General features: G+C 39.7%; 1 protein-coding gene across 1 annotated transcript; it reads left to right on the top strand.

Moving 5' to 3' along the window:
- Window positions 1-956: 956 nt before the first annotated feature.
- LOC130203669 (poly(ADP-ribose) glycohydrolase) lies at window positions 957-21,352 on the top strand. Its single transcript, XM_056430023.1, has 18 exons — window positions 957-1,385; window positions 1,479-1,567; window positions 1,670-2,089; window positions 2,204-2,406; window positions 2,718-2,840; window positions 3,291-3,377; window positions 3,626-3,700; window positions 7,843-7,935; window positions 8,895-9,049; window positions 10,772-10,851; window positions 10,953-11,010; window positions 11,175-11,250; window positions 12,422-12,569; window positions 16,856-16,934; window positions 17,310-17,418; window positions 18,992-19,097; window positions 20,090-20,218; window positions 20,469-21,352. Exons 1-18 carry the CDS (start codon window positions 1,270-1,272, stop codon window positions 20,642-20,644), a joined length of 2,322 nt encoding a protein of 773 aa, XP_056285998.1. The 5' UTR covers window positions 957-1,269; the 3' UTR covers window positions 20,645-21,352.
- Window positions 21,353-21,825: the final 473 nt, after the last annotated feature.

Raw genomic sequence — 21,825 nt, 5'->3', positions numbered from 1 at the left:
GTTTTAAAACTGCTGTCATGTGAGCCGCCGCTTGAAATGTAATGCACCTCTAAACATAGTGTTACGGTACGGAGATGGACTCATTTATTAGCAATAATTTCTCCAATTTGGTAATATATGAAGTCAACAACAACATTATTTTGGACATTATATGAATTTATATTATAATAACATATAAAGTTACACTACTGTAGTGTTTTTAATTGAAAGTCAGCTCAAATTAAATATATTAATAATTTCAAGTAGATTCTTAAAAGCATGTATTCTATTTCCACTGGATTGTCTTTGAGAAAATTAAAAGCAAAGTTCGCTCAAATGATTTGATCATGTTCTTAATTCTCCGATATTTTAACTCTTATTAAAGCAGATCCTTTAAAGTTTATATTCTATTTCCACTAGATTGTTGTTCATGAGGACCTCTGCGATGTCCATGGTTATTTCAATAAGATTTGACTCTAATGTCTTTGAGAAAATTAAAGACAAAGTCAGCTTAAAAGAAGAAATTATTTTCATAATGTCCCACGATTTAAACTTGATTTTAAAGCAGGTCCTTAACATGTTATAACCTTTTAAGGATCTGCTTTTAATATTGTAAAACTCTGAATATATATCATCATTGAATTTGGCTGACTCTCATTTAAAAAGAGTATAGTAATGTAACTTCATATGCTATTATAATATTATTTTCATTTCAATGTCCACATTAATGTTCTTTTTGACTTGTTATATACAATTGGAAAAATCATTGCTTAATTATGAGTCTATCTCCGTGTAGAAGTCCTCGTACCGTAACAACATGAATAGAGGTGCATTACATTTCAGGCGGCGGGTTACTTGACGGAGTTTCCACGGATGTCGGCTCACATGACCCCAGTGTTCAAAACGTGGACGAGAACAGCGATGGAGTTCTCGCGTTACTTCAGTCACTTGGACGTCACTCGAGTGCGGAAGTGCTTTGGTGTTGTTCAACGGTACTGTGTTTGTAGCATTGTAGAAAGTACTATTGTGCACTAACAAATGTTATTTTATTATGCCTTTAAGCTATTTAAAGGGTGTCACATCCTCCTGAACGTTTTTTCCGTTTGTTTTAACAATCCGTTGTAGTCCAACGCCAGTTAGCAGGGAAGCGTTAGCTAACATAAGCTTTGGTTTGTTGTTGACAGTCGGCGGTACCTACGACCGAAGGAAACAGTCTGAACACTATTGAAATTCAAATCACAATTTTCTTGCATTATATAGTATCCAATAAAAACACAGTTTGTGTTATGTATGGCTGCATACTATATTTTAAGATTGTCTCACCTATTGAAGAAAGGACTGCCTAAGAAACACGTCTGGACAAAACCAAATAACACCTCGTTCGTGGTGTCAGCTCAAGTTGTATTGTGAGTATACACGTAGTGGCTTTTTATTTTCAAACTGCCAAGCAAGGCACATCTCTCGAAATAATATGTCTGTGTTACTTTCTCCTTTTGTAGAATGACAGCACTGACAAACTGTGAACCTTTAGCAAAGCGGCTTAAGGTTGAAATCAGTGCCCCGACGTCCCCTTCATCTTCTCTGACAGGTAATTTGTTTAGCTAACATTTGTCTGGCAGAGTATATATTAAATATGTCATTGGCATAAGTACATTCCTCTTATTAAAACAATATTTGTTATATCCTTAAGCCCCATCGTCATGTATTCAGAGCAGAGATGACACAGTCAATCAAGAAAGGAGGCAACATGACACGGAGAAGAAGATGGATATGCGACCAAAGACTGGAGCAGATAGTTTGCGAGGTGTAAAGACAAAAGGTGACCGTCAAAAAATCTGCCCCAAACCACAACAGAAGGCCACAAATACTCTTTTACAATGGCTGGGTAAGCACCAAAAACAACCGAGTACACATGAAGCATGCCAAATCAAAGAGGATGTAGAGATGGCTGGCGACTGTGGCTTTCAAAGCACTTCAGCTCAGGTTATGGACTGCCAAAATGCTGAAAATCCCACCTTGTCTGACGACGACGAAGAAACCCAACCTTTGACACCTCAAGAGCTGTATGAAGAAACACCTGTATCACCACCTTCCAATGATTCTGCAGGAGGTGGGCTAATGCAGACACTGTCCCACAATTATGGTGGATTAGAGAAAAAAGAAGCAGAAACATGCTCAGAAAGCTCGGTCAAACACAAGACCAAAATAACAGACTTCTTTTCAGGGATGTCATCAACAGGTTTACCTGTGAGAAGTTGCAGGCCAGACACGGCTCCAGAGGATGCAGACGAGGACACCTCCGCTGTTGTCAAGCCAAAGGTCAAATGGCTCGGGACGCCAATCAATGACCTTAAGAGAATGCCTGAATGTGGAGGACTGCTTCCTCCACTGAGGAATGCTCCTGGCCACCACACTGTGATGATACAGGTTTGCGACATTCTTTCTTTTTTATTCTCTTATTCACAGCACTTCAAGTGGTTATGTTCTGTGACTATTTTAAATTGGTCTTTGCCAGTTTGTGAGTCAGTTTATTTAAGCAATGATTTGTACAATAAGGGGATGTCTTTGAGGGTTTTCAGAATCATTTGTAAGCATGCAAAGGAAAACATCATCTTTAAAATAATGTTTATTCTTTAAGTTTCTCACATATCTATGTTTTATTGTCAATATGACTATTTGGTTTTCACACAGATATATCTTTACTAATGCCATCTATTTTCATGACATCCTATTGACAGACAGACCTTCTTGAGAGTGGTAAAGTCTGTGTCCCATATCCTGCTACATTTGAGGATACTTGGGATGATGTCCATGTCAAGATGCCCTGTTCCAGTTGGAACCTATTTCCTGTATATGATGAGGTAAGTGTCCAACTTTCTGAAAAAGAAAAACTCTACTCTAATTAAAATGAGCTGCTTTTAATTGCACTGATTGATCAGGTGTTACTGTAGGTCATGTCAACAGTACTATCACATTATTTGTCTGACTGAAGGCATATTCAGTCTATGATTGAGGATTATCGGATTAACACAGTGATGCGTAATTTTATAAATTTTTAAGTATTGAATTTAGGTTATTCCTTCAAGAGTGTCTGCAAGTTATGATGCTTATCCATCCACATTAACTTTACATTTCTCAAATCTGCAAATGCATGAATGAACAACAATGCAGGGGCAAAAGATGGTAGTGTATTTAATAAATCATGACATCACTGCAAGCAACACAGCTTTATTATTCTTTGCATATCAAAAGCTAAACAGAAATTATACTGCAGAGACCCGATATTAATCAATAGAATTGTGCTTCCACAGATAACACAAGAGCATCAGAATAAAAGTCGGTGGGAGTTGATCGAGGATAATTTAAACAACACATTTTCAAGTCAACACGATTTGAAGGCAAGTTTCACATCTGTGTCCTGTTATTGGCAAGTTATCATGTATTTCACTTCATACAAAGAGGGGCACAGTGTATTGTAGTTGTTGTAACTAGACCAAGCCATAAGATGGTGCCATAGGCCAAGAAACATCTCAGAATTGTGCATTTTTGAGAGTTTACACATATACTAGTAATTATGAGTGCAAATGACAATTCAGATAAGTGTAGCTTTTAAATTGTGTATAATCATTTCATGTTTTTGTTACAGAATGCAATATTGAAATACAGTGCCTCACAAGCCAAGAAATGGGACTTCACCGCATTCCGTTTGTATTGCACCACGGTAAACAATGTACATGTTTCTTATAACCGATCTTTTTCTGAATGTCATTGAAGTAGTGAATACAGTTACTTTGTGCTCAGCATTTGTTCTCATTGAACATGTAGACACAGATGTAAGACACATGTTGAAGATCTTTCGGGGTAAGCTGTCGACTAATGAAACATCATCGGTCTAATCGTGATAATCGCCCCACAGAAAAAAACAATGTTGGTGCTTCTCACAGAGCTCGGGTAAAAAAATAAAGAACAGATGTCTCATCAGATAGTTGGAATAATACCTACACTTTGTGGAACACACAGTGATACCATACGGATGTCTCATTTGACAACAGATTCAATTTAATTTGATATAAGCAGTATTTAAGTGGCATTGTGAATCTATATCGATAGATGGACTGACTATGCGGCATCTTTTCTGCATGTACTTGAATACAGTACATGCAGTGAGTCTAATGAGCCCTTTATACGTGGCTTAGTGTGGAAAGAAAGTTTTATAGGTTCTGTGAAAAGTTTTTTTTTTATTGTGACGAGGCATTTTTGCAGCACTACATAAAAAGTCACTACACTAAAATGCAATTAATTAATGATATATATATATATATATATCTTGTGTGGACATCTGGCTGTTTGGAGTTCTGAGGCTCAGATTATAAGGCTTTTGTTTAACCCTCCTGTTACCATTACATTTACTCACATATTTTACCCTCGGGGTCAATTTGACCCCAGCAATTAAAACCTCCAGAAGATTATTAGAATTAATATTGTTTCCCAAGTATAAGTGTGAGGTACTTTATGTGTGTTTGTTGACTACCTAAATTGCCCTTTAAATACAGGATTAAAAACAAAAATTACAAATGCACTGAAATATTCCAACTGAAATATTTATATTTTAATATATTTTTTTTTGGCTTGCTTAAGAAAAAAAATAAAAAAACTCTAAAAAAAAAAATAAAAATTTTAATATAAAAAAATTTAAAGATTCTCAAGAAACAGGAAACCCTTGTAGGAGTGTTTCTTCACCCCTCAGTGTTAATTCGACATTTCAATATTAATTTCGAGTTAATTTAGTATACTTTTCTATGATATTTTATTTGAATATATAGGATTTTTGAGGATATTTGAGTTTTTAGCTGTAAGATTCATAAGTTAAAAATTAAAAAAAGCTAAAATCTTTCAGTTTTGATTTGTAATGATGTAATGATGCATGACATTTTTGTTTTTTTAATTGCATTGCAGAAAATAAAGAACTTCATCACAATATTCTAATTTTCTGAGACAGTCCTGTATATAAAAAAAGTTGATATTTCTTATATGTTTGACACAGTGAAAAACAGCCTGGGGTCAAATTGACCCCAAAGAAAACCGACGTTAAACATTGAATGGGGTCAAATTGACCCTAAAGGTAACAGGAGGGTTAAAAAAGAAAAAAGTATTTCGCTTTTCTTTTTTCACTAATTGTCTTGACAGGATCAGGTCGAAACAGGCCAGAGTTGCATCATGATGGCCAGAGCACTGTTGGTTTATTGGTTGTTGCTCAGAGTTGTCAGTGTCTTCTCCGGCCTCGTTTTGAGGCCCTCCATCATCTTCTGTCTTGATGCGCTCTGCGCCATGGAGAGAATCAGAGAGGGCTGGACTACTGTCTAGCTCACGAAGGTGATGGGAATCTTTCATTTGGAGAAATGGGCCGTGTTGTGACAGTGACAAGAAATCCTGAGCCTGTAGGACTAGACAAATAATGGCCTTTATGTTCCTTATAGTCAGAGCACTCACCCAACATGGCATCCTCTATAATCCATCAGATCCATGTTTTTATGATATGTCGCATCTCATGAAAGGAGTGCATGTAACTACTTGTTTCATGAACGCCAGTATGTCAAATGTGTTTCTGTCATTTTGGACAGGTACAGTAATGGAGTGCTCACAGGAAAATGTTGCAGCCCTTCAGAGGCAAAGTAGGAGTCTAGAGAAATATTGTAATCTTTTGCCAAAAGGTCATGTTTAGTGACTTGTCATAAATGAAAATGGCTGACATGACATCCCAGAGAATGCTTTACTCTCTCTCTACCTTTTATAATGTTGAATAAATTGTGTGCAAAATGAACATCATAAATCATGTCCAAATGGGATTTTTATTAGATAAAAGATGTTGAGAGGCCTTATATGAAGACCACGTTTTATTGTTGTTGAATTTCCATTATCATAATTGTTTTTTAAATAGAGTTGGAAGTGAGGTGCCACATACATGTTTGCTTATTACATCAAACATTTGATCACTTTTTGTTGATTTGAAGGGAAGACAGTATCTCGAAATCAGTGATGATTGGAAGTTCAGTAAACACGGTAAAATTGTGAGAATTAAAAGTGTCACACATTTCTGTGACAGCCGCATACTGAACACTGCATTGTAGCTCACACACATTTGCTTTATTCATGTTATCTATTATTACAAAGTTGACGCTTACAGTGCCTGTCAACAAAAACTGTTCATTGCTTCTGTTTCTTCCATAATTTATTCTCAGTTTGAGCGAGTTATAAATCTGTGTTTTAGTTGTTGAATATGCTGAAATGTCAGTAGCCATTAGTCGACACATTCATATATTTAATATATTGATAGAAAGCAGCTCAATTAGCAGCACACAGAATATAGTGTTGGTGTTTAATACATTTAATTGAAAACCAATAACCGAGGACGTTCCATTTAGAGAGGGATCCTCCTCTGTTGCTCTCCTGAAGGTTTCTTCCCTTTTTCCCCCTGAAGGGTTATTTGGGAGTTTTTCCTGATCCGATGCGAGATTTTGGGACAGGGATGTCGATGTGTTCAGATTGTAAAGCACTCCGAGACTAATTTGTGAAATTGGGCTATACAAATAAACTGAATTGAATTGAATTTTTTTCCAGTGCGACACACAGGCAAAGTGGGGATAGCAAACCGTTTTTCACTTTTGCCCTGCAGATGCCAGATTGGAGACTCATTTTGTGCGTCTGGGAAAAGTAGACATGAAGGGCACGGAGTGACGGGCCAGGCACCCTCATTGAATATTCATCTCGGCATGCGCATCTTATGAATAACTGAAAAGCTGTTGACGGACAGCTTTGGCGTGGTCAATTTCTCTCTCTGCCAAACCGGTGTTGTGTTTACAGTTATGGGCATGCAAGTGTTTTATTTTTTTACGTGGTCAATCGGCCAGCAGATTTCTTTATTGCTCTGACCTGTGGGGAATAGGAACGGGAGCATCAGGAGTTGTGTTAAATAAGTATGGGAGCTCTGGTTTCTCACTGCCCGCTCGCCTGCATCTTGCTTGATTACTTTGTCAGTTGTATCAAGTCATACAGTTTAGATGATTTGATGAACTGTCTTCTGCTGATTTAAAGAGCTGTGCTTATACTACCTCAGCGATATCCTCCGTCTCGCCCTGTCAACGGCCGTTATTTACTACACCCATAGGACCGGTTTATGATGTCAACCAGGTCATTACTTATGACGGTGTTTAGTCAGGCTTCTTTTGCCATAATATGAATGGACTTAGCTAAATCACAAGCCGGGGCTTCTTGGCCTGGGGACACATTGTCCTTTCCATTTCAAACGCTTGGTCATTTGCATCCGTTCCAGGAAGACTAATCAGCTGGCATGTCCGTGGAATCTTGACATTATTTTGTAATTGACATTTTGTAGCCAATATTGGAGTTAACACGGGTTGTATATATTGTCTAAAATACATTAATGCACTTAAACAATGTTGTGGAGTCATGGGTTATTGGTATGCTACTTTAAAAATGTTTCTGGTGATACTATGAGAGACAAAGCCGTCTCTTGATTTGATACAATATGAGGTAATAGTCAGGTATTGATCTTTTTTCATTTCCCACTCGCTGTTCTACATTTGCATGAACAGTATCTTAGGTTGGATGAGAGAATTCTGAATAATAATTTTCAAAAATTAAAGTATTGCCATTTGGTGTTCTGTATTTCATCGATTTGTTGGTTCGTAAAATTGGACATCATGTCTACCATTTTGATCTGGATCAGAGCTGTTTGTTTTATTTGTCCTCCATCTGTCCTAATCAAACCAAACGGCAAATAATGTCACAGCTGAGTTGTGTGGCAAAACGACAAACATAAACAGATCTCTTGCTCTCTCCAAGGTCCTGGAGCCTGATGACGCTGAACATCTGTTTGGCTCCCTGCTGCCAGACATGGTGCAATTAGCACTGCGAGCATCTGAGCTCTGTACCAAGGTAACTGCCATCCCTAACCAACAGACAGTGATCACTGGTCTGTGACATCGTAGATCACCGCAGCAGGTTGATCCCAAAGGTCACGACATGACAAATAGTCAAAATGTTGAGGTCAAGTCACATGGCTATTAATGGTCATTTGTACAAAGTTTAAAAGTGTTCCCGGTCATCTCTTTGGCATGCGGTTGAGGAACAGCAATGTGTGTTTGCAGCCAGTCTAATTAAAAGTTGTTCATGCGTATCAATGTGGCCAAGCAGACAGTAATCCAACTTTGGTTTAAATATATCTGTAGTTTGATGTATTTAATACTCCAACTCTCCCAAACAGAACAACAGTTTACATCCTTATTTAGTGTATTAAGTGATTTACACCTGAGAAGCATATAACATTTGTTGTGTTGTGCTGTATAAGAGTTGATTTCTCTCCCCTCTAGTTGTTTATTTTGAAATGGATTATTCTTGAGAAGTGTACAATTTCTTGTCTAAAATCAATCTATAATTCTATTGATTCCATGGAAAACTGGTCTGTGTTTGAGAAGAAGAGATTACGGTAATACTTAAGTGAACAGAATGTGCTCCTACACGACTGCAACATTAAAAACAGCGGGCACAATGAATTGAATCCATCCTATCCATCAATATTGCTCTGTGATCATGTAGTCCACGCAACTTGTAGCTAAACAAAGTAATTATTCCTGTATGGAGATAGTTTTAATGCCACAAGTCGTCTCCATTGTTGTGACAGAATTGCTATATTTATCAACCCCCAGCCTTTACTAAGAGTATGGATCTGTCATGAGCACAGCTGGATGGTGATTGTGATTATGATGGCTTATTCAAGAAGCACAGAGTGGTGCGAAATTATTCCATTTAAGTGACATACTCCAATGTCTCGTTTGGCAAATTGTCAAAACAAATTGTTTTGACCTTCCTCATTTGTACCTTTGTTGCTCCTCTAGCCGATACCCCTCCTCAAGAGAGGCATGAACCACTCCATCACCATGTCTCAGGAGCAGGTGGCATGTCTGCTCGCCAACGCCTTCTTCTGCACCTTCCCCCGACGAAACTCCAGAAGGAATGAATACGGCAACTACCCGGACATCAACTTCTTCAGGTAAAATAGGGATGTGGTAGTTTTATCCATGATGTCTAAAAGTTACATAATCAGTTCTGTAAATGATGCTGCTGTGACAACTAGTTTAATTTCCACGAGGGGGCACTACTGTATATGTTTCCTTATTTATCATTTTATCTTCCAGCTGGGTGTAAAATCACAGTTCGTAGACTCGATTAAAAATGAGCAAATACTGTCTTATAACAAGCGTAGACTGATCAGAGACCGTGATCACTCACACGTGTTTGCGCACTCATCTGTTTCAAGATGCTGTGTTTTAAAGAAATGTTTCCTTTAGGCTGCAATACTTATCAGAAAAATAGCAGGGTCATATTTGTATCCCTGCAAGCTTTCACTGTGGAGATGGTCTGGGTGGTGTAATGCAAACAGGGTCTGCAGATCACTGCTCAGTCCCCCGTCTCTGTCAGCATCACAGTGTAATTACCCAAATGAAAGAGAGAATTAGATCAACTTTGACTCAGATGGCTGCTTTTCACAATGGCCAAGGCCATTGGTTGCTTTGCAGAAGGCTGTAGCAGAGTTCAATTGCATCAGTATTTTATTCCCAGAAAGTTGATGCTATGATTTTAAAAGGAAAGGCCGTTTAATCTGTTTAATCTGCTGCTGAAAATTTTCCCGAATCACTAATTTGGAGCAACTCAATTGTTTTTCTTTTCTTTTTTAAAAATCATTAATTCTCCATATTTTGTCGAACATGAAAGCTGGTTATCTTCAAATGTTCCTTTCAGACTTTTAATATTATTTGCATTGAGAGAACTTGACTATTGAGTTATATTTTTGTCTGGATTACATGTTGTCGCTTGAGAAGTAAATTCATTTATTATTTGGTTCAAACAGTGTTTCCAGGCTTGATTCCCCTGTTTCTTTGAGAAATGTTTTCATTTGCTGGCGATACAGAACCCAGCTGTTCTACATACTCTAGTCACTTATAATACCCCTTTCCTGAGTTACATCATCGCCTTTTCACATCCGTGATGTTATATAATCGTGTCTAAATATTCTTCCCCAAAGACCAGATTGCAATGTGTCACTAAAAGCCTGCGTTCACTTGTGGCTAGCTTATGTCAAAGACGTTTTCCCCGAGGACGACACGACGCACGATTATCTCTACAAAAACTAGAAGTGAATGCAGGAGCAGACTTGGATGAAAGCATTTCTCAGCCCCTGAAGGGCTCTCAGAGCATCAACCTTTTGTCATTAATTCATTTTACTCACATGTCATTTCTTTCTCTTTCATTGTGGCATGTGAGGCCGTCTGTGGCGTTCTTCATAGAGTTTGCTCCTGATGGAGATGGTGGGCTTAATGCCCACAGCACCTCACTTACAGCAGGTGTGTGTGTGTGTGTGTGTGTATTAGTGTGATATTTCTTTAGGGCGATTGACCTTTTGCCTCCTGAGGACTACGTTGCTTAAAAGGGATACAGGGCTTCTTAATGTCGCCCCAAAGAGAGGGAGCCCGGTTTCCCTTTCTGTTCATGTTTTTTTGAGTGCTTTGAAGTGGCACACGAGTGAGGCTCCGTGATGGCAAGCCTCGGGCAACTCCATTGTCGTAACAGCGCAGGAACTCCTATATAACAGGCTAGTGACTGAAAGGGAAGCGGAGTGAGAGATGAACCAATTCATATCAAAAGTTAAAGCATGACTGAACTCACATGGCTAAAGTGGAGGTCTTGTGTCTCCATTTCTCTTCTCTCCCTTCAGGCTGTTTGAGGGGTCCTCGTCAAGGAAGATTGAGAAACTGAAAACCCTGATGTGCTATTTCAAAAGTGTCACCGAACAAAGTAGGTGTTCAGATTTACTTTTCAAGTTTTGCAGCAAAACATTATTGATGTAAAATAAGATGTGATATTGAATATTTACATCCCTTCTCATTTTTTTTCAGAGCCTAGTGGACTTGTAACATTCACACGAAAAGGAGTGGATGAACGTAACTGGAGAAGGTGAACTTTATTGACACTAATCAAAGAAAAAAATACTTTTTTTGTTAGTATTTCAATTGTTTCAGTCAGAAATCCCTGCAGCTATATCCAGCCGACTGGTTGGAAGCATGGATCCATAGTCTCAGTTGTAGTATGTAGGATAACACTAATTATTTGTGTTTCAGCTCACAAACACAACTCACAAAGCTCCACATTACTTGTGAAGGAACCATTGAGGATGATGGTTATGGAATGCTTCAGGTAAGATGCAGAGGATGGGAAGTATGCTCATATGTGGGGAGACGACATGATTTAGAAGGACTTTGCCTTTCAGAAAGAGAATCTTTTCACTTAAAGGAGCTCTTAGTTTGAGGGATGCTCGACCTTGAGCTTGGCTCCCATCATTTGCCTCTGTGCTCGTCAATCTGAGCAACGCCATTCTGGAGTGTTTCACCCACAATGCTTATTACTGCTGAAAAGGCCTTTTTAAGGGAGCCCGTGACACGTCAGAGGGAGTGTGTGCTGGGACTGGGGTCGAGGCCTCTGACCCTCCTCTGCTCTCTGTGTCGGCCATGCTTCCTGCACGCTGTCAGAATGGCCCGCTCTGCCTTTCACTTTTTTTGCTTGCCTCCGGTTGCCACAAGCTGACAGTTGATGTGCACACATGACCAGCTCCGGGGCACACTGCGGCCCGGATTGATGGATGCTCGGCTGGGTGGGGGGTGGGTGGTGGGGGAGGGGTGCTGACAGCCTGTCAAAGGAGACTTTGGAGGATGGGCCCGCTGTCCCCGAGTTGAGTGACCAGTTTCGGGAGATCTACCCCTCAGACTGCTGCTCCCCTTTTTGCCTCTTCATGGGTATGGTGACGGGGTTGCTCTGGACTGTCGATGGGCCAATGAGCAACAACTTTCTGTCCGGAATTGGGATTATATGTTCCACATGGCTGCTTTCCGACAAAAACAATGACTTTGTCCCGTCTGTGTCGGAGCTGAAAGAATGAGACGCATGTTTTTATTTTGAATCCTAAACAAACACACACACAATCAAGTAAATCAGTGTCACCCGTAGATCTGCCCACAATCTTGAAAGAACACAAGCAGCAAGATATGTCAGTCAGCAATCAATTCATCAACATGTTGTGACTGGAGTGAGATGTTAGCTTTGGGCTGCAGGGCTGCTCTGTTGTTTTGATATTTGCTTCTGGCAGCTGCACACCTAAGTGCAGCTCACTTTGGCACCGGGGAACACATGTCTGAATGATGCGTGCACCCCAGGCCACCTTTCCAATCAGCTTGTCAGAGAGCTGAGACCCTTTCATATGATGATTTTTACCAAGTTTGGTAAACTATACTCTTATTTTTCCCAGGTAAAGAACATGTGCACGTGACTTCAAAAGTGTTTTCTTCAGCCTTCTGTCTCTCTTAATCTGCAGGTGGATTTTGCCAATAAGTTTGTGGGAGGAGGAGTCACCAGTTCGGGTCTAGTTCAAGAGGAAATCCGTTTTCTAATCAATCCTGAGCTCATTGTTTCTCGCCTCTTCACTGAAGCCCTGGATCATAATGAATGCGTGATCATCACAGGTCAGTGATCAAAACTCTCCCACACCTTTTTGTGAACATTTATTTCCACAGAATTACTCCGTTGACCCAGATCAGATCAATAATGCCCCCCGGGTTCAGTTCTCTCGTGCTTGACCTGTTATTTGAAACACAGCAGGTACGCACCTTCAATTTAGGCCATTCCGGCTCAGCGAGGGGCTAAAGGATGTTTGTGCTGTTTTCTGTGTCTGTCCTTGTCACATGTTCCTGTTTGATTGGCTGCAGAGGGGAGAGTCTCATCAGTCGGGTGTGGTAGATTGGACTGTCCTGATTGCTCTGTTGGTGGCTTCTGGTTGAGTAATTCCCACTGACTGTACTTCAGGATTGAGTGGTTGCAACAAACAAGGTCTGGACAGACCTGCAGACTGAGTGACAAGAGCTCGACTCGAGGAGTCCCAGCAGGTGGCTGATGTCTGCAGACCGTTTTTTATTTTTTATTATCTGTTTGCTTGATTGCATTTGATAAACAGGTTACAAAACTAACATTAAGTTATATGTTTATAGCTTATCAAAACTAAAGCAAGCCTACACAAGTCTAGTTGACATTCTACCATAACAAATCAGTAATGTATGTATTTGACAACAGGGTTACAAAAAACGTGTGTACTTCTGGAGCTAGTGAGCCTGGCATAAGTACTGTTATGTCTGCATACATATTATAACATCATTAAAATCAAATGACTGTGCTTAGTAAGTACTACAATATAATAAAGCCCTACCCTCTGGTACTTAGGGGTGTAAGAAGGTTTGAGTGTTGCAATATTATGTTTTGCAACGCTGTATTAGTTCCCCCCCCAAAAAACTATACATTTTTAATTAATAGTTTATATTGAAATATTTCGGGCAGTTGCTGAATGTTTGTGCAAATGCCGATCCCACTTTTCTGATTAAAATAACTCAACTTTTACTCAGATTTAATGCGTATGGTGCTGTATTGTTTATACAAAGACAGTTTTCAGAAAATAAAATGTAAAGAATTACAATATATTCCTCTGCTTACAGTATCGCAATATATTGAATCGTACACCTTGTATCATGATACTTATTGTCTGATTCTTGCCAATACACAACCCGACTGACTCAGTGAACTAAAAACATAAAACATGACATTTTTTGGGCTATATAGATGCACTTGGATCAGAATCTCATTGTGGTCAGCGTTACAGAGGCTTTCATCAATATTTGCTTCTGCTCATTGTATTTTACAGCTCATCTTTTTGGCTTACTGCCACCGTGCTCATCACTATTTTTTATTTTTTTTACAGCTCTCATAAGGCAGAGATATTAGCTGCTAATTGGTCACAAACTCCAGATTATTTCGGTTAATATTTACAAATAATTGTAATTTGAAAATATACATTTTAATGTATGCAAGTTCATGACGATGCGAATACCCACCCATAAATAGATTAGCTGCCTCAACATTGCATTAACAAGCAAGTTGTATTGGAGCAGGAAGTGAGGCAACAGAGCCACGCCCTGCTGAGCATCAATCATACCGTCATCAGGTCTTCTCGCTCTGGCAGAATCCCCTTCAGACTTCTTGCCCGCCATCTCTCCCTCGCCTCCACTTACGCCACTTATTACCTCTCCTCAGAAATGTTCAAAAGTGCCCGAGCCTAATTTAATTTCCCTTGATTGCTAGATATGCGGCCGCCATCGTGGGCGGTCGTGAGTCCAACCAGTATCTCGGAGAAGTCGTATGATTCATTGATGCCGGTACAGACCAGAAGATGTAGAAATTTCTTTCTTTCTTAATTTATCTTCTCGACTGCACAACATTTTGCTCAATAATATTAATTGTTATGCTCATTTTACACTGCTATGTTTTATTTATAATGGTGTGAAACGGTGTCCTCCTTGTGTGTTCACATGCAGACCGTGACTGTTGTACGGTAGTAATACTCTCAGTTGCCAACTTTAGCCTCAACATGGAAATGAGATGCGCCTCTGACCTTTTTATCTTCTCTGGTCCACCAAAAAATATGAAGCACTTTGTTACGTTGTATTTACACATGAAAGGAACAACCTTCAGGAACATCGAGAATTATATCTGCAGATGCAACCTATTTGTTATTTATAAATCATTTCTCATAACCACACACATCATTCCCTGGCCAAGATTGAGCTGCTTCGCACTCCACGTAATGTTTGAATGACGGTGTGCATAAAAAAAAAAATCATAATCATAATCTCTATTGTTCCTGAAGGTTGTTCCTTTCAAACGCAAATACGGTTGATCATAGAGTTTGATATTCTTGGAGGACCAATAAAGGTCACGTGTATGCATATTTGATGATCAGGTATGCAAATGGATATGTGGTATTTCATATTGTACTTAACCCTCCTGTTACCTTAGGGTCAATTTGACCCCATTCAATGTTTAACCCTCCTGTTACCTTTATATTTACTGACATATTTTACCCGTGGGGTCAATTTGACCCCAGCAATTAAAACCTCCAGTAAATTATTAGAATTAATATTGTTTTCCAAGTTTAAGTGTGAGGTACTTTATGTTTGTTTGTTGACTACCTAAATAGCCCTTTAAATATATAAAAAAGTTGATATTTCTTATTTGTTTGACAGTGAAAAACAGCCTGGGGTCAAATTGACCCGAAAGAACACCGACATTAAACATTGAATGGGGTCAAATTGACCCTAAGGTAACAGGAGGGTTAACATGCTTTACATTTCTAGATCAAATGTCTAACATTGGTTGAATATTTTGGCATATTCTTGAAGTAACTTTTTTATAAATTTCACATGTTGTTACAAACATGTTTTCTGTTGTAGCTGCTAAGTATATGGGTCACGGTATTGTTTTAATGAGCATTAGTATAAAATGCAGCTGTTTTTATTTTACTTAGTTTGCGCATCTCACCAGAGATTTTCTAAATAGAAGTACTTGCAAGTTCACTTAAAGTTGCAGAAAATATTTACCCACACAAGGATTGCCATGCTTAGCATTCTGGTATTGAACAGCACAAACAAGCAGGAGTAAAGATCTATTTTACTGCTGTTACCTCACATCTGTACAGAATGTACCTCCTTTTTCTTGTATCCATACATTGTGGTAGTAGCATATGACCTCTAGTGATACAAAAACATTTTTTATGCATGATAAGTTCATGGCCAGTAGTTGGATTGTAAAAAGCGGTTATTGTGGCTGTATGCCTTGGCTGAAAATAAGTACAGTAATTATAAAGTTTGGTCTTATATGTTTGTCCTGTTTCTGCTTTTTGTCTGTCTGTTTTGTTTTAAGAGCAAACTGGCAACCAATCATTGTGCTTATTATTTAAAAAAACATGAGAGGCAGGCTGATTATCAGTGAAATGTCAAGTGGAGTCCACTCTAGAGATTCCCTCCCCCCTTGTGCGCCTCCTCATACCTGCTGACCAAGGCCCCACGACGAATCACTCGGTCTGTTCACTTTGCAGTGTGAAGCAGCTCAGCGAGTGCTCTCAACAGCCAGGTACTAATGAGCGCTAATGAAAGGGAAGTTAATTTGAGGCCTCATTTGTTTGACTGTGCTGTTGCCTCACCACCCTCCACCCCCTTTTACTGATGCCGAGTGCTCCCCTGTGGGTTGGCGGTCAGTCGCTGCTTCTCGCGTTGTTTTAAGGGGGATAATAACGTGACCTTTCTCTTGTCAAGAGACGGCTCCTCTTGTTTCTTCCAATCACACGAGGCAGACTCACGACACCCTCTGAAACCCTTCTGTTATATTAGAACAATACATTTGTTTTAGCAATTAGTAATGTTGGATGTCAATGCAACTATTTCAAAGAGTAACCATTATTTTTAATTTTTATTTTTGCTGTCTATTTGTTAATTGATCGTTATAATGAATGGATATTGAAATATATTAAGATGGTTCTTTAAGAGCCTGTTGTTGGTTTCACAGTGTGGTATCGGCTCCATGTGTCTCTTAAAATAAATAATGTATCAACCATTGATATGTAGTATGTGAATTTCATATCAGCGTTTATTAATACCTGTTGAATAAAAATCTATTCAAAACATATGTTAGCCTTATGATTATTATCACACCGTGAACCTTAAACCAATTTTCTTAATTTACTATAACTTGTGGCTAAATTGGCCAGAATCTTAGAAGATAAGAATCTTGATTTTTTTTTTTTTTTTTTTTTTTTTTTTTGCATGCAGACTTCCCCCCACCCCTACTGGCCACATTTGAAAATCCAGATTGATTGAATGTTATTGATCTGCAGTGACGTGTGACTAATGTCCCTGTTTGTTATTTCCAGGTACACAGCAGTACAGTAGATACACAGGCTATTCTCAGACCTACCAGTGGAATGGCAGCCACCAGGACACAACTCCAAGGTATCTATTGCACTTCACTGCTTTAATGATCTTAGATGATAACAACATGCAATGTTTGAGCCCATCATTATAATAATTTTTGACGATGCTGATGGGAGGGAAATGTTGTCGGTCCATCACCTTGATCCAGACTGTAATGTATCAACAACTATGTGATGGATTGCCTTCATTTTGTACAGACATTCATGTCTCCCTCAGGTTGAATTGTAACAGTTTTAGGTGATGCCCAGCCTTTCATCTAGCAATATCATCATCATGTAAAATTCAGGCATCTCTTTTAATCTCTCAAATCATGTTTCTGCCTAATTTGACTTCAGCACAGTATTTTCGTTGTTTGTGAAACATCATTAAATCATTTTTTTGTATTTGTTTCAGAGACAGTTGGCAGAGAAAATGCACCGAGATTGTGGCCATCGACGCGCTGCAGTTCAAGAACTTTCTCGAACAGTTTAAACCAGAGAAATTAAACCGGGAACTAAACAAGGTTATCTTCTATCTTACTTTATTTGAGTGTTTGGTGTTTCTCTCTATTTTATTTGATATCTTCGTCCTACATGTCACGAAACAATAATGCTGGGATGTGCCTTTGTAAAGAAGCATGCAGGAACAAAATTGACAGCTCTGACAAAGGTGTGAAGAATGCACCAACATATAGATCGATCATGTTTTGAATATTGTTCAGCTATCTGTCACTTCTGCCCTTTCACAGGAAGAATGTATGGGAGGGTGGGCGCCCACAATTAATTTTCACTATTCACTTAATTTGTGAAAATGAATACTCCTTCATATCTTTCATTTAACATCTGCTTTACGAAATAATGTATCATATGACACATCCCACCTGACATGTTGTCATGCCAGATGCTCTTGGGTTTAGTCCGTAATGTGCAGTTATTAATATGTTAAACCCGCGCCAATTTCATACCAATGGCAATCAAACTGAGGGAATATGTGTGAAGTTGACACCATGTTAAATCTGTATGTTCAGCCAGGCCAACTAACCTTTATGTGTTCATGCAGCGAACGATGTGTCAAGCGCGAGCCTGCAGGCAAATATAATTACTTTGCTGCTTTCCATTTATGTTTAATAGTATGGAGATGTTCTGTAGGCCGGGTTCTCATAAAACACACCAGTCATCTGGAACAAGAAGGTGATCCCAAGACCTGAGGCTCATCAGAGCTGACTCCGCCTCCATGTACTACATGACACGTCATTCCCATTCTGACGACTTGATGTATTGTCATCCAAAGAAAACCCGTTTCGTTTAAAATGTCGATGACGGGAGGGCTTTGCTTACCGTGAAGCAATGGCGGTATTTGATATCTCTGCCACTTTATTTGAGTTCTCCAAAATTCCCACATCTAAATAAATACATTGTATTAAATCTCACTGTGCAATGCTTTGCCTTCTAGTAGCCGATACACAACCCTACATCATAATGATGATTCGTATATGTTCAAAAGCTAGAATAGTGAATGATGTCAGACACGGCTAATTGTTACCTTCGCATTGAAAATGCGGAAGGTTATGTTTTGATCGCCGTGTATTTGTATGTGTGCGTGTAATTCGCATAAATCAAAAAGTATTAAACCAAATCACATGCAATTTGGTGGGATGATTGGTTATTATCCGGGGACCATTTGATTAGATTTTAGGATCAATCGGGTCAAGGTCAAGAAAAGGTCAAAATCTTCTTTGAATCGCATGAAATTTGGTGGGATGATTTGTTATTATCCGGGGACCATTTGATTAGATTTTGGGATCGATCAGGTCAAGGTCATGAAAAGGTCAAAATCTTCTTTTTACCATAGCACGGTCAATTTTTATCCAATTGGCATGCAACTAATGCCAAAATGTTCATAATTCAATGCCCAATCTTGTGATATGCGAAGGTATGCGCTCTACCGAGTGCCCGTTCTAGTTTTCCAGTGTACTGACCTCGTTGTGTCTGCTCCTGAACACTTGTCCTCTCATATCGAGTTGTGTTTGGCTCTGTTTTCCATTTCCTTCCCTCACGTGTTGTCGTTGCTCTTCCCTGTGCTCTGTCTTCTTTCAGGCCTACTGTGGCTTTGCTCGATCGGAACAGCAAAGCCAAAACCTTGCGGCAGTGGCTACGGGGAACTGGGGCTGTGGGGTTTTCGGAGGTGACGCGCGTCTGAAAGGTAAGGGCCGACGTCACGCTCCCGTCAGTAGATCATGTGGGCAAATGCGCTCCGATCATCTCGCTGCACTTGGCAGTCTAAGTGAGTCTCTTCCAGGACGTAATGGAATACATTTCAGCTTCAAAGGCGCCGGCAAGATCGGCGCGGGCATCCATTTGTCTTCCGCGAATGCTTTCATTTAGTTGAGCCCGATTCGTCGCCTTCCTTCTATTGATCAAGTGAAAAAGTTAATATGTTTCATGAATGGTGAAATTGATCGCCTGCTCGAGTCCATCAATCCGTTCCAGCTTCCTGTCTCAGCCTTGTGTCACTGGCAGACTTTATGCTGTTTGCAGCTGGAGCTGACTTTCCAGCCACTGTGCTTGTGAACTATACATTGTTAATTGGCAAGCCGCAGCCCTCCATAGGCACTATCACCTCCTGTTTTCTTAATGATCTTCCTCCTGGGAGGAAGAGCTTTGTAATGAAGATGCAGTTCTCCTCCTGGGTTTACCTTCTGTGGCCTCGAATAGCCAACTCTCTTTTAATCATCAGTTATTCTTGGGAAGAGGAGCAGGGAGGAGTAACTGTAAAACGTGTGGACATTCAGCTTAGCCCTCTTCTGTAAATGTTGATTCAGTCATGCTGGTTTTACTTGCCACTGTCCCAACCTTCATTAATCAACAAACATTTTTCCAGTCTCTTCAAATATTCACAGCTTCCCGGGGCTCTCTTTGTAACTAATCCAGCGTTCTCAGTGGGGGTGAGACCTATTCCCAGATTACTCCCCTCTTACTGTACGTGCCACAGAGGTTGGTGCGACACACTGATGGTAACATCGGCGACTGGATGACTTTTCAGACTTTATTTAAACTCGTCTTTATTTTTTCCAATTAAGAGGATGAGGTTGTAGGAACAACATTTTCCAAAAAAAGAAGAAAAAACCTAGAAAAACAATCCTTTAGCTCTAATCGCTCACGGATGAGGTTCAACACAGGCTTCTTTTCCTCCAGCGTTGCTCCAGATGCTGGCAGCTGCTGAGGCGGGCCGAGATGTGGCCTATTTCACCTTTGGTGACAGCCAGCTCATGACGGATGTCCACAAGATGCACTCTTTCCTAACTCAGAGGGAGATCGGTGTCGGTAAGGAAAACAAGCACCTGTCTGCTTCCTGTTTCTATGCAACTGTGATTACGCCTTTTTTCTTTTTGATTTCACTGTCTTGATAATAAGTCAATAACTATATGATTTATCAGGTCTTTGAATGTACATTCTTTCAGATTTTGTTGTAAACAATGATATGGATAATTCTTATTCCTGAAAAACGCCACATAATTAGTTTCCTGCAATATGAGACTCGATAACATGCACAATCTCCTCGTCTCTTTCACAGGGGAGGTGTATGATCTCCTGAGGCAGTACGACAGCTCGGTGTGCAGGAGCTGCCTCAGTCGGCGCCCTGACGTCAGCCTCTACTCCTTCATCTACCAACAGGTCAGCTCCTCCCTAGCGCCAGATGACTATGACAGGGGCTCGGCCAGACATCACGTCCCTGCAGACTGCCGTTAAAGTCAGGTGGCTGATGAGTCAGACTGCCGTATTTTTATATGTTTTTTTTTAACCCAAGAAAACGACTTAAAACTTTCTCCAGCTGCCTTTTTTGGGGGGTGGATAAACCGAATGTGATCTCCACCACTGGCAGCCGAAAATGACAATCTAGCGTGGAGATCCTTTTCAAAAACAAAGGAAGTGCAAAGGGTGATTAGTTACCAGCCCGTCTGGCGCCGTGTTCATTTTGCTGCTGCTGTTAATACGCCAATGGATCGAGCTTCAATACGAAGCAATTGTGAATTTAATGGTGAAGCAAAGGTCGCCATCCATCTTCTGGGTTTGTCGTGTTGCCTTTTTTCTTTTTACACCCACACATATTCAGCCTAATTGAACTGGGTGTCAGAAATCAAGTTCAAGGAACATAATAACAAGAACGGGGTTCGGAAAGCTTGGCTTTATTTTTTAAACATTTCTTTTTTTGAAGAGCAGCGTGTCTCTTCTTTTTTTTCTTCTTCTATTCATTCACAGCAAAATTCTAGTTGCAATCACAGTTCGTCATGATTTTCTTTTGATTATTTGCTGTATGTGATGCACTCTAAGGAACCCAGTTGCACTTAAATTATGTATTTGATTGGTTTGTTTCTGTATTTAACTACTAATATCAATGATTATTTGTTATTTGACAGGAATTTTTAAACGGCCTGAATAAAATCTGTTTAAAGTAAATGCAATTTTCAATTCTTTTTTATATTGCCTACATTTTATTCACAAGCATCGTTTGAAGAGAGACATCAATGTCAGTCATACATCACTGGACAATCAGCATGAGGGCTTCTTGTCCCATTGAGGTTACAGGCACAATGAGTTTTTAATCAGCCTTGCCATTTATCTTTCCCCAGCAGTTGCTTCACTCTTGCACTCACAGTTTAATAAGGTCATACCTTTTATATAAACTGACCATGACACCTCATTAAGTAAAGAGTAGATCATAGAACATCCAGTCAGAGGCGCGGGTCAGGCAGTGGGGCTCCTGGGTCATTTCTCTCTCTGTTGGAAGAAACACTTTCTCATTTGCATCAAGGAGAAGCTGCTCGTTACAAAGCGCTAGAGGAACACCGTTGGTACTTTCTATTCCGGTTTTATTGTTGTAGAAATAATCTTGGCCCACAACACAATTTTACATAAATGTTAGGGTTCAC

This window comes from Pseudoliparis swirei, chromosome 13 (assembly GCF_029220125.1).
Source record: "Pseudoliparis swirei isolate HS2019 ecotype Mariana Trench chromosome 13, NWPU_hadal_v1, whole genome shotgun sequence".
In the NCBI taxonomy this organism is placed as follows: domain Eukaryota; kingdom Metazoa; phylum Chordata; class Actinopteri; order Perciformes; family Liparidae; genus Pseudoliparis; species Pseudoliparis swirei.
The sequence above is the reverse complement of the archived record's forward strand: the minus strand, read 5'-3'. Positions and strand labels throughout refer to the sequence as shown.

What these genes read in the sequence shown, in the direction of transcription:
- LOC130203669 (XM_056430023.1), top strand. Translation starts at nt 1,270, where the DNA reads ATGGCTGCATACTATATTTTAAGATTGTCTCACCTATTGAAGAAAGGA. An exon ending in CAAGTCAACACGATTTGAAG is followed by an intron (nt 3,378 to 3,625) that starts GCAAGTTTCACA and finishes TTTTTGTTACAG; the next exon opens with AATGCAATATTGAAATACAG. An exon ending in CACCAGGACACAACTCCAAG is followed by an intron (nt 16,935 to 17,309) that starts GTATCTATTGCA and finishes TATTTGTTTCAG; the next exon opens with AGACAGTTGGCAGAGAAAAT.